Here is a 27,155-nt window from a genome sequence, read left to right as displayed (position 1 = left end):
ATTATTTGGAAGAATTGTTGGGTTTGGATTGTACTTTGTTCCATCCTTCATATCGCATTTTAACAAGCCACATCTTGGGCCAAATCCTCAGATGGGGTAATTGACTTTAAAGGAGTCTGACTGATTGTCATAACGGGACTGATTGATTGTCAGATGCGAGGAGCACTAACAACACCTAATCACTGGAAGTGATAAGTGCTGTGCACCTTTGACATTCATATAATAAGATATTAGAGAAAGGGGAAACAGGGCCATTCCCTCTGTTGCTCTAATTCTGACTATTGTATCCCTACAGCCAGCACACCGTGTACTGAGGAAGAAAATGTCCAACCGAACCGCGGTGACTGAATTCCTTCTCCTGGGATTCTCTGATGTTGCAGAACTGCAGATTTTACACTTTCTGGTGTTTCTAGTCCTTTACCTGATATCCCTGCTGGGGAACCTTCTCATCATCACAGCCATAACCCTCGACCACCAACTTCACACCCCCATGTACTTCTTCCTGATGAATCTGTCCATCCTAGACCTCGGCTCCATCTCTGTCACCATCCCCAAATCCATGGCCAACTCCCTCATGAACACAAGAGTGATTTCTTACTCTGGATGTGTCACCCAAGTCTTTCTTTTCCTCTTCTTCGCTACAGCAGATTTTGCCATACTGACCATCATGGCGTACGACCGATACGTCGCCATCTGCCAACCACTGCACTATGAGACTATAATGAACAGGAGAGCTTGTGTCCAAATGGCAGCCAGTGCCTGGATCGGTGTTATTCTCTACTCTGCAGTGCACACTGGAAAAACGTTTGCAATATCCTTCTGTGGCGGTAACGTGGTGGATCAGTTCTTCTGTGAAGTCCCCCAGCTACTCAAGCTCGCCTGCTCTGACTCAGACCTCAGTGAAGTTGGGTTTCTCATATTTAGTGTGTGCTTAGGCACAAGCTGCTTTGTTTTCATAATTGTTTCATATGTTCAGATCTTCACCACAGTGCTGAGAATCCCCTCTGAGCAGGGACGCCATAAAGCCTTCTCCACCTGCCTCCCTCACCTCATTGTGGTCTCTGTGTTTATTTGCACTGGGACCTTTGCCTACTTAAAACCCACCTCCAGCTCTCCATCAATTCTAAATCTCTTTGTGGCTGTTCTCTATTCTGTGTTTCCACCAATGATAAATCCAATCATCTACAGCATGAGAAACAAGGAGCTCAAAGGTGCACTGAGTAAACTGATACGTTGGAGGTTATTCTCTAAGAATAAAATGTCCATATTTCTCCTTCAGTAACAATGTCATTCTGTGTTTCTTTATAAATATAATCAGCTGATGACATTATTGCCTCCATGAGAAAATACTGTGCAATTTGTTTATGCAGAATTGGGTATTTACACTAGAAAACTCCAGACAAACGTGACTCAAGAAAAAATAAGTTACTATAGGTTTACACCAATGTAAATAAAATCGGAATCTGTCTATCATATATTGCTACCCATCACCATACTATCTGAGCACCTTGGCCATAAAATCAGTAGCCATAGCAAAGTCTGTAGTGAAATCTCTGGCTCTTCTTATTTTTTTGGGATAAAAAATCTGATTGAGGTATCAATGCATTTTGCTTAACTGGTTGGTTTGTTTCTTTGTTTCAGGAGGTTGTGGAGGTGGGAAGGAATGGGGAGATGGTGAGTATTCGGTTAGACGGGATTTTCAATGTTTGTCCTCTCTTGGAAGTGGCAATATGTCATCTCTCTGATGGGGTTTTCTAAGTGAGCTGAAGGTTTGCTCCCCCTCAATAATAAAAGGGTACAAAAGAGGTTTCTGCGTGTCTGAGTTCCTCCAGAAATGATTATGTGTATACTGTTGGGGTAATATTGCATTATTAATGATATGTTAGAAAAATAACAATCTCAGGTATCTTTTCCATTATTTTTACGTAAATGAATATGTAAACCTGTCATTCTTGCTATGGTGGAAGGGGTATTTTAAAGAGAAACTTTCCCCTGACTTTCCTAAAGAAAATCTGACTCAGGATAATGAGGTCAAATCTGTATTTAGTGGAAGCCACTAGGATTTAGCCCATTATTTCAAGGAGATCAGGATTTGTCCAATAGCCTCTATACACAAGGATTCAGATTTGGCTGACAGCACCCTGGAGAAAGTAAGAGTGACAGAGAGGTAAAGGTCAGATTTCCCAACTCAGCTAGACCAGTAACAATGCAGAGTAGACCCAATAACATCATAAGTTTACTACTAATGAGGTTCTGGCCCAAAGTCATTGGGCAGCACTCAGTAGGGACATGAACACTGGTGTAAGTTTTTTGTCTGGGGTTGTTTTGTTCTAACCTTGTTGTAAGTGGAAAAGTGCCATCCTTGCACTGATCTGGTGTTCCATACACCATCCCGTGTAGATCTATTCACATCCAAACTGAGAAAGCATCTCTGAAGTTGGCCTGTTATTAGTATTAGAATATCATCTTTGTGCATGGTTGAGTACACTACGTATGATAGATAAAAGCAGAGTATGTGACTAGATAGAGAGACAGACAGACAGGACATTTCCTCGTCCTAACACACAACATCATTTAGTCATAATGATAGATTTCTATTTGATTGTGAATTATGTTAACTAGCTCGCTAAATAATGAAATTATTGTGCAAATTATTGTGTTTCTTTTCCTGTTAATGATTGTCTATGTCCAGATCATGATTTTCTTATAAGTACTCCTTATTAAAGATTATTTAACAAAGATTTTTATGGCTATATTTTACTGTGTCATTTACAAACAGTTCATCCTAAAATACTCGGTGTTTGAAATTTGAGCTGTTTTGACTGGATACATTTTTAACATGCTCTCTTCTGCTTCTCTGAACAAATGGAAGTATCATACTTTGGATCCTTAAAAATGGGGAATGATCTCCTGCTCAGTGAAAAGGGAAGAAGTCTAATTTGGTTAAGGCAAATTGTATGGATTGTGAATAGGGAATAAGGAGGAGGGAAGGTCTGTGATTGTTGTCAAGTGCAGAAGACAGGTGGGTGTTGAAGGGCAAAGAGGTCTATGGTTGGTTCTGCTGGAGAATGTTTTGGTGGGTGAATGGAGGATAATCTTATCATTAGTAGAGGGCAGAGGAGTCTATGGGTGGTGAAGGACAGATTTGTCTGGTTAGTGGAGGGCAGAAAAGTCTACAGCTGGTTGAAGGAGGAGAATGGTCTAGTTGAATGATGGGGGAAATTCTGCCATTGGTTAATGGTGAAAAATTATAATGTGTTAATGGGAGAGTTTTATGCTGAAGGAAGGAGAATGTTTCCCAGGATGAATGGGAGAGGATTTGGTGGATGAAGTCAGTGTATTTTGCATATATTCTTACAATACTGGGCAGAGTTCTAGTGTTTGGACTTTCTTACCAGACCAAATGAACAAATAATACAAATATTGCTGTCACTTGAGTTTATAGCATTTCGCATCTGAGAAGTTGCAAGGAGTCTCCAGACTTGAAGCTGTGGGTCTCGCCAGGAACAGCACAAATTCAGATCTTATGTAAACTGGCAGAGCAATGTTACCTACATTAAAGTTGTGCCGTCTGACATCAGTACTGGATTGGAATCCCTGAGTGTTACAGCACCGGTAGTTCCCATTTCAATAGAAGGGGGAATCGTTCTGCCACTCTTGCTGGCTTCTTTCAATAATTAGGATTCTGGGACCTGGTGTGTCAGTGACTTTAGACACCTCACTGATGAATGGAGGAGAGAGAGAGATCATCCTTGATACGGGCTTGCATAGAGAAAGGATCCAGTGCCCCTGTTCATATTGTCAGTGTTAGGGCTGATGTGAGGCTACCACAGTCACTCCATTTGAAGCTGTTCCACTCTGGATAAATAATTATTAGTTTTTTCTGATTTCTTTATGGTGGCCTGTATGAAATACACTGGGGATCTTTGTCCAGTTCCTAGAGGATGTCTCCCCATCGCACTAATATCAACATTACTGGCAATAATTTGCACCCTTGTGGTCCATTACTAAGGAAGCATGCAGGGATATGGAGAAGGGAATCTCCTTTTATGTACAGAAAGGGTCCTTCCAGGGCAGAGTAGAGGCACCTTTCCAGAGACTGTTGAGTGGGGGAAGATTGCAGAGCTGCCACTTCGGCTTCTGTGTGCTTTGTTTTGTTCTATGACCAGAGGAGTGTTAATGTGACACTTCATCTTGAATGGTACCTGGAATATGCGCTAACTACTTATGCTAAACTATCTGTTCTACCTCATATTTAGCTCGACACTGTGGCCTTGTCAACATTACACAGTTTTGTCGACAAAAGGCAGCTTCTGTCAATGAAACAGTGGTGATGTGCACACTGCAATTCTCAGCCCACTGAGTTAACTCTCCTGCTACGCCAGCATAATAAAACCATCTCGGCGAGAGGCGTGGAGTTTTTTGCGACATAGATAGAGCGACACAGCGTCAGTGTAGATCCTACATTCCTTACATCAGCATAAATGGCTTTCAGGAGGTACTCCACAATGCCCACCGTGACTGCTCTATTCACCGTTTTGAACCCTGCTACTCTGCATCCAGCTACACTGGCGTGCGCCTCTTCCTTTTCAAAGCCCCAGGAAGTTTTGAAATTGCTCTTGCTGTTTGCTCGATGTGGAGAGCTCACATAGCTACTGCCCAGCTGAGCATGCTGGCTCCCTGCAGCAAACGCACTCCTGCCTGGACTGCATGGGAGGGGGTGGATCTCCTGGGTTTGTGGGGAGAGAGGGCTGTGGCTGGGTCTGTGGGGATAAATCACTGTAGGGAGGCAGTGGGAGATAATCACATGGACCTCCCTACATTCCCCCACCATTGTTTTCCCCAGGAATTGGGGGTAGGGAGGTTGGAATGTTCGGGGGAGGTGAGGGCAAACAAAGGTTGAGGCTGTGAGTGCACAGGTGGGCTGTATGACAACATAATAAAAACAGAAAAATGTTTCATGACCATTTTATTAGATTTAACTCATGTTTTAAAATCATCATAAACATTAAAGTTGGCTACTCAAGTCTACTAGGAAGCACAGCATCTACATCCATCTTAGTTTTTTGCACTCTTTGGTGTCTTCTTGTGTGTCTGTTACTTCCAGTCCTTCATGACATGCTCATGATCAGGCAGAAGGCGACTTATTTTAGTAAACAAAATTCTATTTAATGAGGAAAAAGAACACTCAACTGTAGCTGTTGTGACTGGGAGTAGAAAGAGATGAATTACTACATCTTTCATCCCAGGAAACATAGCACAAAAATTGGGTCAAACGACTAGTGATGATAAAGAAGTTGAAGTTAAATCTTCATTCATTCGTCGTATCATATTACACTCTGTTTTCAAGTTCTCTATTCTGTCCTGACCACATAGCAACTCCATTGCTGGTAGTGCCTCACTCCACTCAACTGTTGGTGTTTTATAAGACAGGCATCTGCAAAAATGACATGGAGGATGATAGAATCCAGAAATCGCTACTGTAGATTTGTAAGAATCAAGTCTGTGTACTTTTTCAACTGGTTTAACAAAGACTTCTTGTCTCTTCATTTAAGGAGTCAATATAAGTACCTCATTCTTCTTCCAGTACATTTTCAGTGGATATCTGTGACTGATCCAAGCGTAGCTTCTATTGCTGGACAAAGATCTACTACTGTTGCAGCAGATGCCTGGATGTCATTGTATAATGGTGGTTACCAAGTGGTTTTAACAGGAGACTTACAAGAGAGTGAATTGCAATAGTCTTCTCTGAACATAGTAGCAAAAGTAATCCACCAGCCTCACTACTTAGATCCGTCCTATCTTGGTGGATACTTTCCAAAGCCATTAATAACAGTTGCAGTAATTTTAAGACAACAGCCGAGGATCGCTCATGAGAAAGCCAGTAGGTTTTCCCAGGTTGGACTAATTTGAACTTCAATCCCAGTGTATCTTCTCTCTGTTTCCAAGAGGTTCAGTCCTTTTGGACTCTTGCTGAAAAAAAAAGAGTATAAAAAGCCAGCATATTTATTGCTTTTTAATGTCTTTTGAAGATTCTGCAGCTTGTACTAGCACTTGCTGGAGTAGATCGCCTCTGCATTGTGTATAGGAGAGATTAGGGTTACACTTTTCTCTGAGAAAAGCTTGTACTCCACCATGTCTTCCAGAGCTGTTTGTAGCTCCATCAAATGCACAAGCAACCATCTGTTTGAGGTTCAATTTACATGCATTTAACTCTTCTAAGATGTCCCAAATGTAGCTGATGTGTCTTCTATAACCTGAACATCTAGAATGCATCTACTGGCCTACCACAGACATCAATGACATACGCGATGACTTAATACTTCATACATAATACTTGATGCCTATTTGCACTGGTGCATTCATCAACCATGTATTCACATATTTTGAATATGGTGAGAGAGTTCTTCACTTTTTCGACTGCTGAGACTTTCACTGTTGCACCACATGCTTCTAGAGAGTCAGATGAGTTTTTTCAGAAAGATAGTGAGCATTTGCCAGTTTTGTTTGAAACCAGTGTCCAAATTCAGATTAACAAGTGATAATGCACTTAACATTGGCCTCTGATTTGCAGTGTGTGGTATGATGCAACAGCCATGTTGGTTCACATAAACTGAGTTGTGTCTCCAGCATTCTTAACAGCATCAATAAGTTTTTATAAAATTGGCTTTGACAGTGACTGACTTATAAGGCTTTCTGCATGTTGATGCAGTCCAGAGGCATGGTGTTTTGCAGCCTTTTCATACAGATTGCCAGTATTAGTTTATCTGATCAATCTGGCAAACCAAGCTCCTCCACTTGTACTATATAAATCCATGATATGCCCACATCTTGAATATTGTGTGCAGTTCTCGTCACCCCATCTCAAAAAAGATATATTAGAATTGGAAAAGGTATAGAGAAGGGCAACAAAAATGATTAGGGGTATGGAACAGATTCCATATGAAGAGAGATTAATAAGACTGGGACTTTTCAGCTTGGAAAAGAGACGACTAAGAGGGGATATGATAGAGGCTTATAAAATCTTGACTGATGTTGAGAATATGAAAAAGGAAGTGTTATTTAGCACTTCACTTAACACAAGAACCAGGGGTCACCCAATGAAATTAATAGGCAGCAGGTTTAAAATAAACAAAAGGAAGTATTTTTTCACAGAACACACAGTCACCCATGTAACTAATTGCCAGGGATGTTGTGGAGGTCAATATTATAACAGGGTTCAAAAAAGAACTAGATACGTTCATGGAGGTTAAGTCCTTCAATGGCTATTAGCCAGGATGGGCAGGGATGCAAAACCATGCTCTCAGTGCCCCTAGTCTCTGTTTGCCAGAAGCTGGGAATGGACAACAGGGGATGAATCACTCCATGATTCCCTATTCTGTTCATTCCCTCTGAAGCACCTGGAATAGTCACTGTCGGAAGACAGGATACTGGGATAGATGGACCATTGGTCTGACCCAGTATGGCCGTTCTTACATAAAAATAATTATAATAATAAATAATATAATAATAATAAAAAAGTTTAGTACAGAAACACCCCAAGATAATGACCTCTTGAGATAGCGATGTTTTTTAAAAATCTTGGCCTATACTATATATATATATATATATACACACACACACAGAAAGAGAGAGAGAGAGAGAGAGAGAGAGAGAAGTTTCCCAGTCACAAATCCAGCATTCTGGAGTGAAGTCACTAAAACATAGTCCAATGCTCTAGCCGCTGTTGTTTGTCATGCCACCATTCTTTGTACCACTGTGTCCCCAATTGCCCTGCACTGTCACCTTCTGCTGCCACCTGCCTCTGTGATATCTGCAGGTTTCTCGAGGTTCCACCCACCTCTCAGCGTTTTCAGCTCTTAGTGGGGGAACCTTGCTGCCAGATGTAATGGATCCATGGGTGCGGAAGGAATTGGCTGATGTGATTGCAGAGCCATTGGCCAGGGCCTCCCAGAGGATTCAGGGGGCCTGGGGTCTTCGGCGGTGGGGGTCCTTCCACTCTGGGTCTTTGGGGCACTTTGGCGGTGGGTCCCGGAGCGAGTGAATGACCCGCTGCCAAACTACCACGGAAAACCCAGAGCGGAAGGAACCCTCGCTGCCAAATTGCTGCCGAAGTTCTAGAGTGGAAGAAGCCCTCCCTGCTGAATTGCCGCTGAAGACCTGGAGCCGTACAAGCTCCGGGTCTTTGCTCCGGGTGTGCTTGGCGGCACTGAAAGACCTGCCGCCGAAGTCCCGCCGAAAACTCTTGTGAGAGCCCCTGAAAACTCTTGTGGGGGCCCCTACGGGGCCCAGGGCCTGGGGCAAATTGCCCCACTTGCCCCCACCCTGGGCGTTCCTGCCATTGGCCATTATTTTTGAAAATTCATGCTGATTCGGGGAGGTCGAGGACGATTGGCAAAAGGCAAATATAGTGCCCATATTTTAAAAAGGGAAGAAAGAGAACCCAGGGAACTACAGATTGGTCAGCCTCACTTCACTCCCCAGAAAAATCATGGAGCAGGTCCTCAAGGAATCCATTTTGAAGCACTTGGAGGAGCGGAAGGTGATCAGGAACAGTCAACATGGATTCACCAAGGGCAAGTCATGCTTGACCAACCTGATTGCCTTTTATGATGAGATAACTGTCTCTGTGGATATGGGGAAAGCAGTGGACATGATATATCTTGACTTTAGCAAAGCTTTTGATATGGAATCCCACAGTATTCTTGCCATCAAGTTAAAAAAGTATGGATTGGATGAATGGACTCTAAGGTGCATAGAAAGCTGACTAGATTGTTGGGTTCAATGGGCAGTGATCAATGGCTCGATGTCTTGTTGGCAGCCGGTATCAAGCAGAGTTCCCCAGGGGTCAGTCCTGGGGCCGGTTTTCTTTAACATCTTTATTAATGATCTGGATGGTGGGATGAATTGCACCCTCAGCAAGTTTGCAGATGACACTAAGCTGGCGGGGAGAGGTAGATATGCTGGAGGATAGGGATAGGGTCCAGAGTGACCTAGACAAATTGAAGGATTGGGCCAAAACAAATCTGATGAGGTTCAACAAGGACAAGTTCAGAGTTCTGCACTTAGGAAGGAAGAATCCCATGCACCGCTACATGGCTGGGCACCAACTGGCTAAGCAGCAGTTCTGCAGAAAAGGACCTGGGGATTACAGTGGACGAGAAGCTGGATATGAATCCGCAGTGTGCCCTTGTTGCCAAGAAGACCAATGACCTATTGGGCTTTATTTGTAGGAGCATTGCCAACAGATTGAGGGAAGTGATTAGTTCCCTCTATTTGGCACTGGTGAGGCCACATCTGGAGTACTGCATCCAGTTTTGGTCTCCCCACTACAGAAGGTATGTGGAGAAATTGGAGAGAGTCCAGCAGAGGGCAATGAAAATGATTAGGGGGCTGGGGCACATGACTTACTAGGAGAGGCTGAGGGAACTGGGATAATTTAGTCTGCAGAACAGAAGAGTAAGGGGGGATTTGATAGCAGCCTTCAGTTACCTGAAGGGGGGGTTCCATAGAGGATGGAGCTAGGCTGTTCTCAGTGTTGGCAGATAACAGAACAAGAAGCAATGGTCTCAAGTTGCAGTGGGGGAGGTCTAGGTTGGATATTAGGAAAAACTAGGAGGATGGTGAAGCACTGGAATGCGTTATCTAGGGAGGTGGTGGAATCTCCATCCTTAGAGGTTTTTAAGGCCTGGCTTGACAAAGCCTTGGCTGGGATGATTTAGTTGGTGTTGGTCCTGATTTGAGCAGGGGATTGGTCTAAATGACCTCCTGAGGTCTCTTCCAACCCTAATCTTCTATTATTCTAGTGCAGGCTGGGCTGTCTTTTCCACAGAAACACTGTCCCACAGCAGGTCTAAGCTGTCAACTTTCATGGCCCCACTCCTCCAGCATCCGTCTGGCCCCGTTCTCAGATCACCATCTGGTGACCATGACAGCCGCTTTCAGCACGGAGAGGCCAGGGCTGGCCTATTGGCACTTTAATAACAGCTTGCTGGAAGATGTGGGCTTTGTGGCATCCTTCCGAGAGTTCTGGGATTTTCAAAATAAGGCCATCTAACTCCCTTAAGCAGCTTTGAGAACGGCAACTCCCATCACTGTCTTATTGCAACTTAAGATATAGTTTGGGAGAGTCAGATTTCCATTGGTGGTAGCCCATTTGCTGATGGATTTCCTTATGGCCTCATTCACCTCTTTGTTTCTCAGAGGATATATAAGGGATTTAACCATTGGAATTCGGACCAAGTAAAAGAGAGAAAATAATTTGTTGACCTTTATTGAAGGGTTGTCTGATGGCACCATGTAGACTATGATTTATGCTGTGTAGAACCATTGGGAACAATGGCAGTACAGGACAGATTTTTCAAAAACACCTCTGAGGATATGTCTACACAGCTAGCCGCAGTAAGCCTCCCAGCCTGTGTTGACAATTTGCCCTTCTCACAACCAGCCAAAACATCTAAGAACCAAGAAAGCTCACATCCACTCCTCTTTTCTCACCTATGCTAATCTTTCCTAGGCAACTTTCTGCCCAACATATGAAGTTGGTCCATTGTCCATTCTCCTGAAGGGTTAAGAGCTGAGAGTGCAGGAACCCCTGTGGTCAGGGTCACAAACTGAGCCCAACTGAAAGCACTGAAGCAAACTCAAATTGTTCTTCAGCTTCCTCCCACAGAATCACAAGAGCAACACAAAGAAAACTTAAGAGGAACAAGCCTCCGCTGCTTTCATGTACCCCAGCGCCACCCTCTTAGCAGCCTACCTGCATCCTCTTCTGGGAAGGACACTCAGGTGGTAGGAGCTCTGGCATAGAAACTAAAGGAGGGGTGTTGCTCCCCCTTGCTGTGAGCTGATAGCATTCTGACTCCGTGTAATGAGGCTCTGAGCTTTGCCATGTTGTTAGTTCTGTGCCCTCAGGAAGCAGCCAAAGTGCTGAACCCCCACTGCTTCTCTTGGTCTCCTGGGAACATGGTGTTTGCACAGCAGCTGTAAGCCCTTCTTTCCTGTCTTTGTCTTCCTTGGCTACCCAGGCCCCTTCCCCTAAAATGGTTTCATCAGATGCTGGAGGGGCCTGCAGGTTTCCCTCACCCACCTCCTAAGGCAAACAGTCATTTCCTTCTCTGCCATTCCTGGAGCCGCACATCCTTGGAGGAGTTTTACCCCTGGGAGATCTGAATCCCTGCAAAAATATGTGTCTGGCGGTTGGTGGGGGACTGTCTTGTCTGCCCCCTGTTTGGGAGCTGGGATGCTTTTTTGGAATCTCCCTCACTGGATGAGTGCAACAGCACCTCCTCCTGGTGGGAGAATCCTAAATTCCACCCTCCCGCAAAGGTTTTACTGAGCACCTGCTAGATGAACCCCACATCTCTGGTCTAGACACCAGCAGCTAACCAGCCTTGTAACAGCCCTGTTTGCTAGCTGGAGAGCGAAGGAACCAGGAAAGAAGGCAAATGTCAGAAAATTAATCTCAGCTCGCAAAGAAACTCCCTTAGGGCTCCTGCTGCACCATCTGTGCCTTTGCAAAGGCTTTAGGGATGACCTGACTAGCTCAGTTGGTAGAGCATGGGATTCTTAATTTCACAGTTGTTGGTTCAAGCCTCATCCTGGGTGCTTGATCTTGCAGCCTTAGGGTATGTCTACATTACAAAATTAGGTCAAATTAATAGAAGCTGATCTTTAGAAAATGATTTTATACCATCCATTGTGTATGTCCCCACTAAGCACAGTAGGCAGAGGTGAAAGTAAGCTGGTATGGTACGATACGGCGTACCAGGAAGAGCCAGTACGCCGTGCCAGACTGGACCAGCTTCCGTGGAGGTGATTTAAAGGGCCCAGGGCTCCAGCCACTGCGGGGAGCCCCGGGCGCTTTAAAGCACTGCTGGAGCTGAGGCGCTGATTTAAAGGGCCCGGAGCTTCGCGGTGACCGGAGTCCCGGGGCTCAGGGGCGAATTAAAGGGCCCCGGGCTCCCAGCCGCCTCTGCAGCTGGGAGCTCCGGGTGATTTAAAGGCCTGGGGCTCCCAGCCACAGCCAGAGCCCCAGGGTCTTTAAATCTTGAAAGGCCCCACCTCTTCCGGTTGAGGCCATGCCCCAGCGCAGGACTCTGGCATACCGGTAAGTCCTTTAAGTTACTTTCACCCCTGGCAGTAGGTCTGTGGAGTATGTCCTCAATACCATGGTTAGCATCGACTCACGGAGTGGTACACTGTGGGTAGTTATCCCACAGTCCCCGCTGCCCATTGGAATTCTGGGTTAAGCTCCCAATGCCTGATGGAGCAAAAACATTGTTGCGGGTGTTTTGGAGTACATGTCGTCAGGCCACTTTCCTGGAACTTTGTGAGTTGCTTTTCCCCATCCTGAAGTGCAGGAATACCAAGATGAGACCTGCCCTGACAGTTGAGAAGTGAGTGGCGATAGCCCTGTGGAAGCTTGCAAGGTCAGTCGGGAATCAATTCACAGTGGGCAAATCTACTGTGGGGGCTGCTCTGATCCACGTAGCCAAAGCAACCAGTAACCTTCTTCTAACAAGCGTAGTGACTCTGGGAAATGTGCAGGTCATAGTGGATGGCTTTGCTGCAATGGGGTTCCGTAACTGTGATGGGGCAATAGACGGAACACATATCCCTATCTTGGCACCGGACCACCTTGCTTATAAAATCGACCTAACGCAGCTAAATTCAACATAGCTTCATAGTGTAGATTAGCCCCTAGTCCCTTAGAGCTCTGCTTACTCTCAGGGCTGGGTTCAGACACTCCAGGGCCATGCATGGGGCTCAGCACCCTTGACCCTCTGCCCATGTGAAATGTCAGTGGTGGGTGGGATGGTGGAATGGGACCCCTGCTCCTTCCCAGAAGAGGCAGTGGGTGACTCTCCCCCACCCCTTGGGATCAGCGAGGTGCCCACAGACAGGCAGGGGGCAGTCATGGTCCCCCTAGTCCTTACCTTCCCAGCCAGCATGTATCTGCTTGGGTGAGTGGGTCAGAACTACTGTGCTCTTCCCCTCCCCCTGCACACTGAGCTCCCGATGGGGCGGGGTTGTTGGGGTCCTCAGAGACGTGAGGCTGGGAATTCAAACTCCATGGAGATGTGTGGACCAGTTCTGCTCTCCAAGAGCCATTCTCTCAGGCTCTCTGCAGACTCAGGCAGACAATGCTGCAGCTGGTGCCCTGGGGGCAGATCTCCTCACTACCCAAACCTTTGCTCCAGACTGTGGGTGGTGCATGATCTGGGGCTGGCCCCAGTCAGACCCAGGGCACTGGTCTCTGACAATTCCTATGTTCCTGTGGAAAATCAGGAAAATCTGCTTGAAAAAAATAACCTGACAAATATTTCACCCCAGATCTGTGAAAATTCTTTAAAAGCTCAAACAAAACTGAATCATGGATCAGCTCTAAATAAATGATTCTTTATGAATTGTTCTTCCCATCTCAGATAATATTCCCCAGATTAATTGTTTTGGTAAACTGAGGCACAGAGAGTTAAGGTAATATTGTGCATAGCCAGGTTTAGATCACAGAAGCTTCCAGTGTCTTGACCTCCTTTCTCTAGTCACTACTAACTGCTCTACTTGCTATCATTTAAGGTCACGATTCTTAAGGGAGTCTTAGGGAGTTAGAAGCCCAAGATGTACATGTGTTACTCCCTTTCAGGGCCGGCTCTAGGCACCAGCAAAACAAGCTGGTGCTTGAGGCGGCACATTTTTAGGGGCGGCATGGCCGGCGCCAGAATGCCACCCCTAAAAATGTGCCCCGGCCGCCCTAGCTCACCTCCGCTGCTGCCGCTCGCGCGCCGTTACACAAGAAACAGGTGATTCGCGCGCCGCTGCTCACCCTCCCTCCCAAGTTTGAGATCCTGGGAGGGAGGGGGAGACTCTCAATGGCCGCGGCGCGCGCGCCGCTTCTCCCCCTCCCTCCTAGGCTTGAGAGCCTGGGGGGAGGAGGCAGGGCTGGGGATTTGGGGAAGGGGCGGTGCTGAGGTGGGGCCGGGGATGGGGTAAGAAAAAACAGGGGGGGGAGGGGGCGGCGGCCAAAATTGTTTCTGCTTGGGGCGGCAAAAACCCTAGAGCCGGCCCTGCTCCCTTAGGCTCCTTTGCAAATCCCTGCCTTCATTTTCTGAAATTGCAAAGAAGCGCAGGCCTTGGAAGTCAACAGAAAAGTTGCAGTGCTAGGATTACAAAGGGGCTAAGGCACCTAAAGAAGCTGATAGGTGCCTACCGGGATTAACAATAGCACCAACAGTTTAGGCACCGAACTCCCATTGAATGCCCATGGGATTTAGCCACTTAGCTCACATAGGAGCTTTGATAAATCCCAGTCAGTGCCTGTCTCCATCTAATTACATGCCTAAATCCATTTGTAATCCTGGCCTACAGACAACACAGAAGCTGGGTAGGAATCAGGGAACCTGGGGAGATCGTAGGCCCTGTGCTAGGCAGGGGATCAGATTAGAGGATCAGAAGGACACTCTTGGCTTTATCACCTAGGCATCTATGCACTTGCCTCTGGGCCTTTGCTGCTGAGCTGTGAAGGGCTCCTGGGAGTGAGTCCCACTAGCCCTTAGGAAATAGAAGTGGATAAATCACCTTCCTGCAGCATGGGTCCTTTAATGCCAGTGCAAATCAGAGCCAGCTACACACAGATCGCCTGCAAAGAGCAACAGGTCTGAGTCTAGTTCAGTCACAGAGTGAGTGGTGAAATGGCGCTCAGATACCTGGGCCTTTAGCTTCTAGTTTGTGTTATATAGATAGATATTGACCAAAGAATCCTGGTGCTGTATGACTGAATGCGTCATATGTTGGGAAAAAAATCCACAAAGATCAGCACAGTAAGTTTGTTATTTCAATTAACAATATACAGGGGAAATCATACAGGAGGAAATTCAGATGATAAATACGAATTACAATATGAACTCGTTAAGACTTTACTCTCATTTTAATCAATTATCTACTGCTGAGAGGAATTTTTCTGCCTCAGGAAAAAGTTGACATTTCACTGAAAATGCAAAATCAATTTATTTATTTTTTAATTTTTGGCAAATGAAAACTTTCTACTGAAAACTCGATTTTTTTATCACAAAACCAAAAATATTTGTTTTTTCTGAAATTTATTTTTGTTTAGCTAAAAAACCAATGTCTATTATAAAAGATACAACTAAAAATTTCCAACCTGCCTTAAACTTTATATTAATTAGGGAACATTAATATTCTCTGATAAAGCATTAATTTCAAGTCCATTTATTCTATTACATCTGTGTGATTTCTCTTTCAAAGTGATAATTGTAAGAAGGTAACAATTGAATAACTGTGTTTTATACAGACTAGCCCCTTTTAACCCTGGGTTAGAGTTGAACCAAGCAGCCAAACCCTGTCTATCCTGACACCATTCAAGAACATACGGGAAATGACTGGGAGTAGAACTCAGAGCTCCTGACCTAGCTCCACACTGCTGCTGGCTAAGTATAAATGGTGTAAATGGGTGTGCAGAACTTACATATAACAAACATGGGGCCATGTTTCCAAAGTTATTTTGGCACCTAGTGGGATTTTCAAAAGCACCTAGGAGCTTATAACTTGTTAATTTCAAGGGGTGTTGGGGGCCTATATGTTTTGAGAACCTCACTAGGTGCCTCAATACCTTTAAAAATCCAAAAGCCCTTACAGTTCTAGTTGACACTGCAGAGAAAGGCAGAGAGGGGAAACAGAGGCAGAAAGATGGGAAATGACTGGTCAAAGGTCACTGGCAGAGACAAAGTATAGCCCAAGTGTCCTGACAACCCCTGCACTGCACAGCACAGAATAAATGATACAACATAGCGGTGCTGGAGGGATGCTGCTAGTCCATTGTTACACGCATTTAAAATGTGTTGGCATTTTAGTCTATCTGTTTCATAGCCAAGCTGTGAGCTTGGTGATGGTGGCAACAGAGGGACCTCCTTTGGACAATTTTTTGGGTTTGGACTGTACTCTGTTCCAATCTTCAGACTGCATTTTAACAAGCCACATCTTGGGCCAAATCCTCAGATGGGGTACAGTAATGAAGCTCCATTGACTTTAAAGGAGCTGACCCAATTACACTAGTTTGATAACAGGATTGATTGCTTGTCAGAGTTGAGGATCACTAACAACACCTAAACATTGTAAGTGACGAGTGCTGTGCATCTTTGACATTCATATAATGAGATATTAGAGAAAGGGGAATCAGAGCTATTCCCTGTATCACTCTAATCCTGACCATTGTCTTTCTCATTCCTTCCACAGCCGTCACACAGCGTACTGAGGAAGAAAATGTCCAACCAAACCGCCGTGACCGAATTCCTTCTCCTGGAATTCTCTGATGTTCGGGAACTGCAGATTTTACACTTTGTGGTATTTCTAGCGCTTTACCTTTTATCGCTGGTTGGGAATCTTCTCATCTTCATAGCCATAGCCCTCGACCACCACCTTCACACCCCCATGTACTTCTTCCTGATGAATCTGTCCATCCTAGACCTCGGCTCCATCTCTGCAACCATCCCCAAATCCATGGCCAATTCCCTCATGAACACCAGATCGATTTCTTATTCTGCATGTGTTGCCCAAGTCTTTCTCTTTGCCTTCTTTGTTTCAGCAGATTTTGCCATACTGACCATCATGGCGTACGACCGATATGTCGCCATCTGCCAACCACTGCACTATGAGACAGTGATGAACAGAAAAGCTTGTGTCCAAATGGCCGCCAGTGCCTGGATCAGTGTTTTTCTCTACTCTGCAGTGCACACTGGAAACACGTTTGCAATATCCTTCTGTGGAGGCAACGTGGTGGATCAGTTCTTCTGTGAAATCCCCCAGCTCCTCAAGCTCGCCTGCTCTGACTCAGACCTCAGTGAAGTCGGGATTCTCGTCGTTAGTGTGTGCTTAACCTCAAGCTGCTTTGTTTTCATAATTGTGTCATATGTTCAGATCTTCACCACAGTGGTGAGAATCCCCTCTGAGCAGGGCCGGCATAAAGCCTTCTCCACCTGCCTCCCTCACCTCATTTTGGTCTCCTTGTTTATTTGCACAGGGACCTTTGCCTACTTGAAACCCAGCTTCAGCTCAACTTCAGGTCTGGATCTAGTGGTGGCTGTTCTCTATTCTGTGTTGCCTCCAATGATGAATCCGATCATCTACAGCATGAGAAACAAGGAGCTCAAAGGTGCACTGAATAAACTGATAGGTTGGAGGTTATTCTCTAAGAATAAAATGTCCATATTTCTCCTTCATTAACAATTTCATTCTTTGTTTCTTTATATAATCAACTGATGACATTATTGCCTCCATGAGAAAATACTGTTCAATCTGTTTATGCAGAATTGGGTATTTATACTAGTAAAACTCCAGACAAACATGACTCAAGAAAAAAGAAGTTATTATAGGTTTACACCAATGTAAATAAGATCAGAATCTATCTATCATATACTTATACCCAACACCATACTATCTCAACACCTTTCCCATAGAATCAGTAGCCATAGCAAAGTCCCTAGTGAGGATTCTGTCTCTTCTTATTTTTGGGGATAATTTCTGATTGAGGTATCAATGCATTTGTTCTTTGTATTTCTTGTTTACCTGTTTGTCAGATTTTTATCTTTCTTTTTTCTTTGCTTAACTGGTTGGCTGGTGGTTTGGTTTGTTTCTTCGGAGGTGGGAAAGCCTGGAGAGATTGTGAGTGTTTGGTTAAACAGGATTTTCGATGTTTGTCCTCTCTTGGAAGTGCCAATATATCATCACTTTGATGGGGTTTTCTGAGTGAGCTGAAGGCTTGCTCCCCACAATGACAACCTCGTTTACTCATAATGATAGATTTCTATTTGATTGTGAATTATGTTAGCTAGCTAGGTAAATAATGAATAATCTATGGAGATTATTGTGCAAATTATTGTGCTTCTTTTCCTGTTAATGATTGTCTATGTCCAGATCATGATTTTCTTATAAATACTCCTTATTAAACATTATTTAACAACGATTTTTATGGCTATATCTTACTCTATCTGTCATTTACAAACAGTTCATCCTAAAATACTTGGTGTTTGAACTTTGAGCTGTTTTGACAGGATACATTTTTGACATGCTCTCTTTCGTTTCTCTGAACAAATGGAAGTACCACACTCAGGATCCTTAAAAATCAAGGAGCCAGTCCTCAGCTGGTTTAAATTGTCATAGCTCCATTGAAGTCAATAGAATTTTCACCAGCTGAGGATCTACTCAAAACACTCATGATTATGAATTTAAAACTCACTCCCTTTGAATGATTCCACAGCCACTTCAGCACAGTCTTTACTTTAATCGCATGAGTGGCCCCATTGAAGGTTTAAAGGTAAACTCATGCTTAAGTCCCTGTTGGATATGGGTTAGGTTTATGCATAGGGCTTAAGGCTAACAACAAACTGGTGTCAGACCCTGACACTGTCTCCATTTCTCGCCTTTCCCAGTCAAATAAAGCCTTACAATTGGTGCATTGGAATTACTGTCCCCTTCTTGGGTCTGAATTATTAACATAAAATAATTTTTTTATCTCAAAGCCTGAATCTCTGGGCCTTCTTCTCCAGACTTACCAGTCCTTTACGACTTTTCATCATCAACCTCTCCCTCCTGGAAATCCTGCTCACCAGCATGCTCATCACCAAGATGTTGACCAACATGGTGTACAATTGGAAGACTAGTTTCTCCCCTAGCTTCCATGCAAGTGCCATTGCGTGCACTGACCAAAACCCCATCCCATTTGCCAGAACATCACTGTTTCCAGAAACGTTCCTGTTTGCACGGCTGGAATGTTCACACAGGGGCCATCAACTCAGCTGAATCATATTCCCTGAAAAAGCAAAGTTATTATTCACACAAAAAGATTTATCTGTATTCATTCAGTTTTTCCAGTGACACAGAGTAGAAGCTCACTCCAGCTTCTGGCAGAGATATATCACAGGGTAGCTCACAAGTAGAGCTGGATGGAAAATTTCTGATGAAACAGAGATTTGTCCAAAAATTCTGATTCATAGAACCCAAAATGATTCACAGAAAAATCTCAGGTTTGATGGACTTTCAGGGAAGCAAGGTCAGATTGGCAATGGATTGCCTGCCTGCCAAGCTGAGCTGCTAAGGAGCTGGAAGTTTGAAGACCCTGGTATGGGCTCCCAGAGGCCGTGGCTCTAGGGAAATCTCAGCATGCAAACAGCCCTGGCCCAGAAACACCAGGACTTCCAGACTTCCAGGGCAGCTGGATTCCTAAAATGGCCACTGAGTCACATAGTCTGGGCAACCAGCTGGCCTGGGAACCTGGAATCAGCTGTTGAGTGAGAGAAACTCAGATTCTGCTCCTATTAGCAGCCATGAAACTCACAAGAATGTCAATTTCACTCAGCAGATGCCGGGGTCCTGTGGAGCAAATTTTGTTTCTGAAGCACCATGTGTTGGTGTTTGTAAAACATCCCCCCCGACCCCCAGAGTTTTCAGTTAGAGGGAAATTTTGAAATAGGAACATTTCCCACAAAGCGGAAATCCCATGTTTTGGCCAGCTCTACTTTCAAGCTTTGTTTGTTGTTATGGACTCATTGGAAAACATCAAGGTACAGTGTCCCTCCTCTCATCCTAATGTAGACACCAAGGCAACAGTAATCTGCTGAGTCACATGAACAAACCAATGATGCTTCATTGAGAGTGGAATTGTCTTCTGAAGTTGCAAACCAAGTCTGTTGACCTTCAAGATGTGCTGCTGGCCTACCTATTCTCCCAAGCTTTCCTTGAGGGCTTGGCTGGGTTGATGGGAAAATTATATGGAAGTTTCATTGGTTGAGGAGGGAGAATGTTAAAGTCAATGAATGGGGAATGATCTACTGGTCAGTGAAAAGGGAAGAAGTCTTGTTTGGTTAGGTCGAATTGTATGGATGGTGAATAGGGAATAAGGAGGAGGTAAGGTCTGTGATTGTTGTCAAGTGCAGAAGACTATGGGTGATGAAGGGCAAAGAGGTCTATGGTTGGTTCTGCTGGAGAATGTTTTGGTGGGTGAATGGAGGATAATCTCATAATTGGTAGGGGGCAGAGGAGTCTATGGGTGGTGAAGGACAGATTTGTCTGGTTAGTGGAGGGCAGAGAAGTCTACTGCTGGTTGAAGGAGGAAAATATTCTAGTTGACTGATGGGGGAAATTTTGCCATTGGTTAATGGTGAAAAATTACAGTCAGTTAATGGGAGAGTTTTATGCTGAAGGAAGGAGAATGTTTCCCAGGATGAATGGGTGAGGATTTGGTGGACCAAGTCAGTGTATTTTACATATATTCTTACAATACTGGGCAGAGGTCTAGCGTTTGGGCTTTCTTATGAGTCCAAAAGAACAAATGACACAGATATTGCTGTCACTTGATTTTACGGAATTTCTGAGAATTTGCAAGGAGTCTCCAGACTTGAAGCTGTGGGTCTCATGAGGGACAGCACAAATTCAACTCTTATGTAACCTGGCAGGGCAATGTTAACTACATTAAGGTCATGCCCTCTGACACCAGTACTGGATTTGAATCACTGAGGCCTGATCTACACTAACCCCCCAATTCGAACTAAGGTACGCAACTTCAGCTACATGAATAACGTAGCTGAAGTTCGAAGTACCTTAATTCGAACTTACCTCGGTCCAGACGCGGCAGGCAGGCTCCCCCGTCAACTTCGCGGTACTCCTCTCGCCGAGCTGGAGTACCGAAGTCGATGGCGAGCACTTCCGGGTTCGACTTATCTCGTACACACAAGACACGATAAGTCGAACCCAGAAGTTCGATTTGCTTGCCGCCATACTACTGGGTAGTGTAGACCTAACCTTATTGTTCCAGCACCGGTAGTACTCCATTTCAGTAGAAGGGGGAATCGTTCTGCCACTCTTGCTGGCTTCTTTCAATAATTAGGTTTCCAGGACCTGGTGTGTCAGTGACTTTAGACACCTCACTGATGAATGGAGGAGAGAGAGAGATCATCCTTGATACGGGCTTGCATAGAGAAAGGATTCACTGTCCCTGTTCACATTGTCAGTGTTAGGGGTGTTCTGATGTGAGGCTCCCACAGTCACTCCATTTGAAGCTGTTCCACTCTGGATAAATAATGGTTAGTTCTTCCCAATTTCTTTATGGTGGCCTGTACAAAATGCACTGGGCATCTTTATCCAGTTCCTAGAAGATGTCTCCCTATCACACTAATATCAACATTACTGGCCATAATTTGCACCCTTGTGGTCCATTACTAAGGAAGCATACAAGGATATGGAGAAGGGAATCTCTTTTTATGTAAAGAAAGGGTCCTTCCAGGGCAGAGTAGAGGCACATTTCCAAAGACTGTTGAGTGGGGGAAGATTGCAGAGCTGCCACTTGGGCTTCTGTGTGCTTTGTTTTGTTCTACTACTGGAGGAGTGTTAACGGGACACTTCATCTTGAATGGTTCCTTGGAATATGTGCTAACTATTTATGCTAAACTATCTGTTCTACCTCATATGTAGCCGTGACACTGTGGCCTTGTCTACATTGCACAGTTTGTTGAGTAAAGGCAGCTTCTGTCAACAAAACAGTGGTGGTGTACCCACTGCAATTCTCAGCCCACTGATTTAACTCTCCTGCTACACCAACATAATAAAACCACCTCGATGAGAGGCGTAGAGTTTTTTGCAACATAGATAGAGCGACACAGTTATTGTAGATTTGTAAGAATCAAGTCTGTGTACTTTTTCAGCTGGCTTAACAAACACTTCTTGTCCTCTTCACTTAAGGAGTCAATATATTAAGTTACCTTCATTAGTCAACTTCTGAACTGGTGTCTTTGCTTCTTCCAGTACATTTTCAATGGACATCTCTGACTAATCCAAGTCTAGCTTCTATTTCTGGACAAAGATCTTCTACTGTTCCAGCAGATGCCTGGATGACATTGTACAATGACCCAAGTGGTTTCATCCTAGACCTCGGCTCCATCAGTGCTATTCTCTACTGTGCAGTGCATACTGGAAACACGTTTGCAATACCTTTCTGTGGAGGTAACATGGTGGATCAGTTTTTCTGTGAAATTCCCCAGCTCCTCAAAATCACCTGCTCTGACTCAGACCTCAGTGAAGATGGTGTCAGATGGGTAGCCGTGTTAGTCTGAATCTGTAAAAAGCAACAGAGGGTCCTGTGGCACCTTTGTTAGTCTCAAAGGTGCCACAGGACCCTCTGTTGCTTTTTACAGTGAAGATGGGTTTCTCATCTTTAGTTTATTCTTATGCTTAAGCTGCTTTGTTTTCATAATTGTGTCATATGTTCAGATCTTCACCACACTGGTGAGAATCCCCTCTGAGCAGGGCTGGCATAAAGCCTTCTCCACCTGCCTTCCTCACCTCATTGTGGTCTCCTTGTTACTTTTCACTACCACTTTTGCGTATCTGAAACCCATCTCCAGCCCTCCATCGGTTCTGAATCTCTTGGTGGCCGTTCTCTATTCTGTGTTGCCACCAATGATGAATCCAATCATCTACAGCATGAGGAACAAGGAGCTCAAATGTGCACTGAGGAAACTGAGAGGTTGGAGGTACCCTATTATAGGTTTACATCAATGTAAATAAAATTAGAATCTATCTATCTATCTATCAAGCAATTATATAACGTTACCCATCACCATGCTATATGAGCATCTTGCACATAATATCAGTAGCCGTAGCAAAAGTTCCTTGTGGGGTTTATGGCTCTTCTTATTTTGGGGGATGATAAATCTGATTGAGGTATTAATGCATTTGTTATTTGTTTCTCTGTTTTTTAATGTATTTTTGTTTAGCTGGTTGGTTGGTGGTTTGATTTGTTTCTTTGTTCCAGGTGGTTTTGGAGGTGGAAAGGCCCGGGGAGATGGTGAGTGTTTGGTTTAACAGGATTTTCAATGTTTATCCTCTCTCGAGAGTGCACATACATCATCTCTTTGATGAGGTTTTTCTGAGCGCACTGAAGGTTTGCTCCCCACAATGATAAAAAGGTGCAAAAGAAGTTTCTGCATGGCTGAGTACCTGCTGAAATGATTATGTATATACTGTTGGGGTATTATTGTATTATTAATGATGTGTTGGGGAACAAAGAGCCTCAGGGAGGCATCTTTTTATGATTTTAACTTAAATGATTATGTAAAAGCTGTGTCATTGGTGCTGTGGTGGAAAGGCTGTTCTGAAGAGAAACTTTTTCCAGGGTTTCCTAAAGAAAATCTGATTTGGGATAATAAGGCCAAAACTGGATCCCATTGAAGTCACTGGGTCTAGCCCCTCACTTCTAAGAGATCAGGATTTGGCCAATGGCCACTGCACACAAGGATCCAGATTTGGCTGACAGCACCCTGCTAAAAGTGAGGGTGACAGAGATGTAAGGGTCACATTTTCCAACTCAGCTAGACCAGCACCAATGCAGAGTAGATCCACTGACATCACCAGTATAATACTGATGTTGTTCTGGCCCAAAGTCTCTGGGTTACACTCAGTAGTAATATAAACACTGATGTAAGTTACTTGTCTGGGGTCCTTTTGTTCTAACCTTTCACTAGGAGGGTGGTGAAGCATTGGAATGGGTTACCTAGGGAGGTGGACAAAGCCTTGGTTGGGATGATTTATTCTTCTACGTAAAAGAATAAATGGACACAAATTGGACATCACCAATGGTAACATACAAAAGCCAGTAGGGGAACACTTCAATCTTCCTGAATATTCTATAACAGATTTAGAAGTAGGCACAGTTGAACAAAAGAACTTCAGAAACAGACTTCAAAGAGAAACTGCAGAACTAAAATTCATTTGCAAATTTAACACCATTAATTTGAGCTTGAATAGGGACTGGGAGTGGCTGGCTCACTACAAAAGCAGCTTTGCCTCTCCTGGAATGGACACCTCCTCATCAATTATTGGGAATGGACTACATCAACCCTGATCGAATTAGCCCTATCAACACTGGTTCTCCACTTGTGAGGTAACTCCCTTCTCTTCATGTGACAGTATAATAATGCCTGCATCTGTAACTTTCTCTCCAGCTATCTGAAGAAGTGGGTTTTTTTACGCATAAAAGCTATGCCCAAATAAATCTGTTAGTCTTTAAGTTGCCACCAGAATCCTTGTTGTTTTTGTGGATGCAGACTAACACGGCTTCCCCCTGATACTTGACACTACATCCACTCGATCTCCTTTGTTCGCATGCTTGTTGACCCCCTCAAAGTATTCTAGTAGATTGGTGAGGCATGATTTCCCTTTACAAAAACCATTTTGACTATTTCCAAACAAATTATGTTCATCTATGTGTTTGACAATTTTGTTCTTTACGATACTTTCACCCAATTTGCCCGGTACTGAAGTGAGGCTTACTGGCCTGCAGTTGCCAGGGTCACCTCTGGAGCCCTTTTTAAAAATTGGCGGCATATTAGCCATCCTCCAGTAATTTGGTACAGAAGCTGATTTAAATGATAGGCTACAGATGACAGTTAGTAGTCTTGCAATTTCACATTTGAGTTTCTTCAGAACTCTTGGGTGAATACCATCAGGTCCTGGAGATTTATTACTGTTTAGTTTATCAATTTGTTCCAAAACCTTCTCTAATAACACCTTAGTTTGGGACATTTCCTCAGATCTGTCACCCAGAAAGAATGGCTTAGGTCTGGGAATCTCCCTCACATCCTCAACAGTGAAGACCGATGCAAAGAATTCATTTAGTTTCTCTGCAATGGCCATATCGTCTTTGAGTGCTCTTTTAGATTCTTGATCGGTCAGTGGCCCCCATGTTTGTTTAGCAGGCTTTCTGCTTCTGATGTATTTGAAATTGTTTTTGCTATTGCTTTTGGAGTCTTTGGCTAGCTGTTCTTGAAATTCTTTTTTGGTCTTTTTAATTATATTTGTAAACTTCATTTGCCAGAGTTTATGCTCTTTTCTATTTTCCTGGTGCTGGAAGATCGAATATATCACAAGTTGGGGAAAAATCCACAGTGTCCAGCACAGTAAATTCACTATTTCAATTAAATATAGCAGTGGCTTAATATACAGAACAAATGTAAGCCCCTAAACATAAATGATCATTTGGACCCTTTAAGGCTTTTGCTTAAGTCAGAGAGCTAGAGCCGGTCAGAGAAAAAATCAGTGCAAAACTTTGACTTTGCATCAGATACCCCAAATCAGAAAAAAATCAGGATGTGGCAACCAAACATGTATTTGTTTTTAGCAAAATACCAGTGTTAAGTGAAAATATTATGTTGCCAACAAAAGAAAATTGAGGTTTTCAGTTAAAAAAAACCATTTCATGTATAGCAGAAATTTTACCCAGACATTTTTTTTAGTTTTAAATCCCTTTTTAAAAACAAAAATGGGCAGAAAATCTCCGACCGCCCCTAACTGGAAATTGAACTTTAAACAAAGTTGGGAAACATTATTTTTATATTTAATAATACAGCCATTCCAAACCTATTTGTTCTATTGCAACCGTGTTTATTTTTGTTTCAAAGGAATACTGATGGAAAGGTAAAAAAACAATATAGCAGCAAAGCCTGCAGATTGTGTTTTGTACACACTAACACCTGTAAACTCAGAGTCAGTGTTGCACCAGCCACCTGAAAGCGGTCTATTTCAATCCTGCCCAAACAGAATCAAAATCTCCTGCTCTAGCCCCATATCCTCTGTCCCACACTGCTGCCAACAGAACACCAATGCTGTAAACAGGTGCACAGAACATACACATAGTAAAACACAGCCCCTCCCTAACCAAGATCATAGTCCTAGTAGACAAGGCAGAGAAAGTGGGGGAGAGGAAACAGAGGCACAGAAAGGGGAAGCGACTTGCCCAAGGTCACCCAGAAGGTCAGTGGCAGAGACAAGAACATAACCCAGGTCTCCTCATTGCCACTGACCTGCACAGCACAGACATGAAGGTAGAGAAGGAAACGATAAACAATTGCAGTAACAGAGGGATGCTCCTAGCCCATCATTACACAGAGACACAAGTGCAGCAGGTATCAGGGGCCATGAATCAATCTGCAATCAGGTAGCAGGCCGTTTCTGCACAGAACTCAGTGTGGAATCATCACAGACGAGCTGGCGCTCGGGGCACTGGGTATGTCCTTGTTGTGTTTCCCTGGGTAGAGGGGATCAGGCTGTGCCGCTGGTTTAGAAGTTTAGTTACCTGTCCAAGTTGTTAGCCTGCTGTTTGTCCTAAGAAGAAATGAGTGGAAGGGACCTGGGTCACCGAGTCCAATCCCCTGCTCTCACTGCCAACCCAATCATATAATCCCCACCCTAAACCTACACAGCTCCATGTTAACACCAGTTAGGTTGTTTGTCAATGGCTCCTATTGGGAGGCTGCTCTATATCGTCCCTCCTCTGATGGGGACAAACTTTCTTCTCATTTCCAAGCAAAATTTATTCCTGGACAATTTATCCCCATTCCTTCTTGTGCCGACATTGTCCTTTCGCATCAATAGCTCTTCTTCCTCTCTGGTGTTTACCCCCTGGATGTGTTTATAGAGAGTGATCATATCCCCTCTAAGCTGACATTTTGCAAAGTTAATTAGCCAAACGCTTTTAGGCTACATCCACTCAGCAAGCTAGTTCTGTGATTCACCAGCTTGCATAGACATACTCATGTGCTAGCTTCATGAGCATAAATAGCAGTGTACCTGCACTAGCCATGCTGAATTCAAACCCACCTGAACCCTGGGGCTATGTATTCAGTAGAGTTTCCCCTTCTGCTATGGCTATACTACTTTTTAGACTTGTGCTAGCCATGCTCGAGCTATTGCAAGTAGTGTATGTGATCTGGGAATCACTCCCCTGGCTAGTAGTGTAGATGTAGCCTTCCTCTTCTTTCCTAAACTAGCTCTCCATTGTTGCAATAGGATGACCATTATTCCTAAGATTGTTGGGTTTGGGTTTTAACTTGTTTCATATTTACACTGCATTTTATCAAGCCTCATCTTGGACCAGATCCTCAGATGGAGGAAACAGAGGCCATCCATTAACTGTAAGGGAACTGTGGCAATTTACAGTGGTGTGACAATGCTCCTCACTAGTGCTGTGCTTGTCAGAGGTGAGGAGATGGAAGGACTCTAACCTGACCACTGCCCTTGCCCTTCCTTCCACAGACAGTTCATGATGTATTGAGAAAGAAAATGTCCAACTGGACCACTGTGACTGAGTTCCT

General features: G+C 44.1%; 2 protein-coding genes across 2 annotated transcripts; both read left to right on the top strand.

Moving 5' to 3' along the window:
- Positions 1-316: 316 nt before the first annotated feature.
- On the top strand, positions 317-1,282 carry LOC128848091 (olfactory receptor 14A16-like). Its single transcript, XM_054047864.1, has one exon. The coding sequence runs from the start codon at positions 323-325 to the stop codon at positions 1,280-1,282; it is 960 nt and encodes a 319-aa protein (XP_053903839.1). The 5' UTR covers positions 317-322.
- Positions 1,283-16,278: 14,996 nt separating this feature from the next.
- Positions 16,279-17,238, top strand: LOC128848146 (olfactory receptor 14A16-like). The gene has a single exon (XM_054047945.1). The coding sequence runs from the start codon at positions 16,279-16,281 to the stop codon at positions 17,236-17,238; it is 960 nt and encodes a 319-aa protein (XP_053903920.1).
- Positions 17,239-27,155: the final 9,917 nt, after the last annotated feature.

The sequence above is a fragment of the Malaclemys terrapin genome, chromosome 13 (assembly GCF_027887155.1).
Source record: "Malaclemys terrapin pileata isolate rMalTer1 chromosome 13, rMalTer1.hap1, whole genome shotgun sequence".
NCBI lineage: Eukaryota > Metazoa > Chordata > Testudines > Emydidae > Malaclemys > Malaclemys terrapin.
Note: the sequence above shows the minus strand (reverse complement) of the source record. Positions and strands in the feature narration are given on the sequence as shown.

What these genes read in the sequence shown, in the direction of transcription:
- LOC128848091 (XM_054047864.1), top strand. Translation starts at nt 323, where the DNA reads ATGTCCAACCGAACCGCGGTGACTGAATTCCTTCTCCTGGGATTCTCT.
- LOC128848146 (XM_054047945.1), top strand. Translation starts at nt 16,279, where the DNA reads ATGTCCAACCAAACCGCCGTGACCGAATTCCTTCTCCTGGAATTCTCT.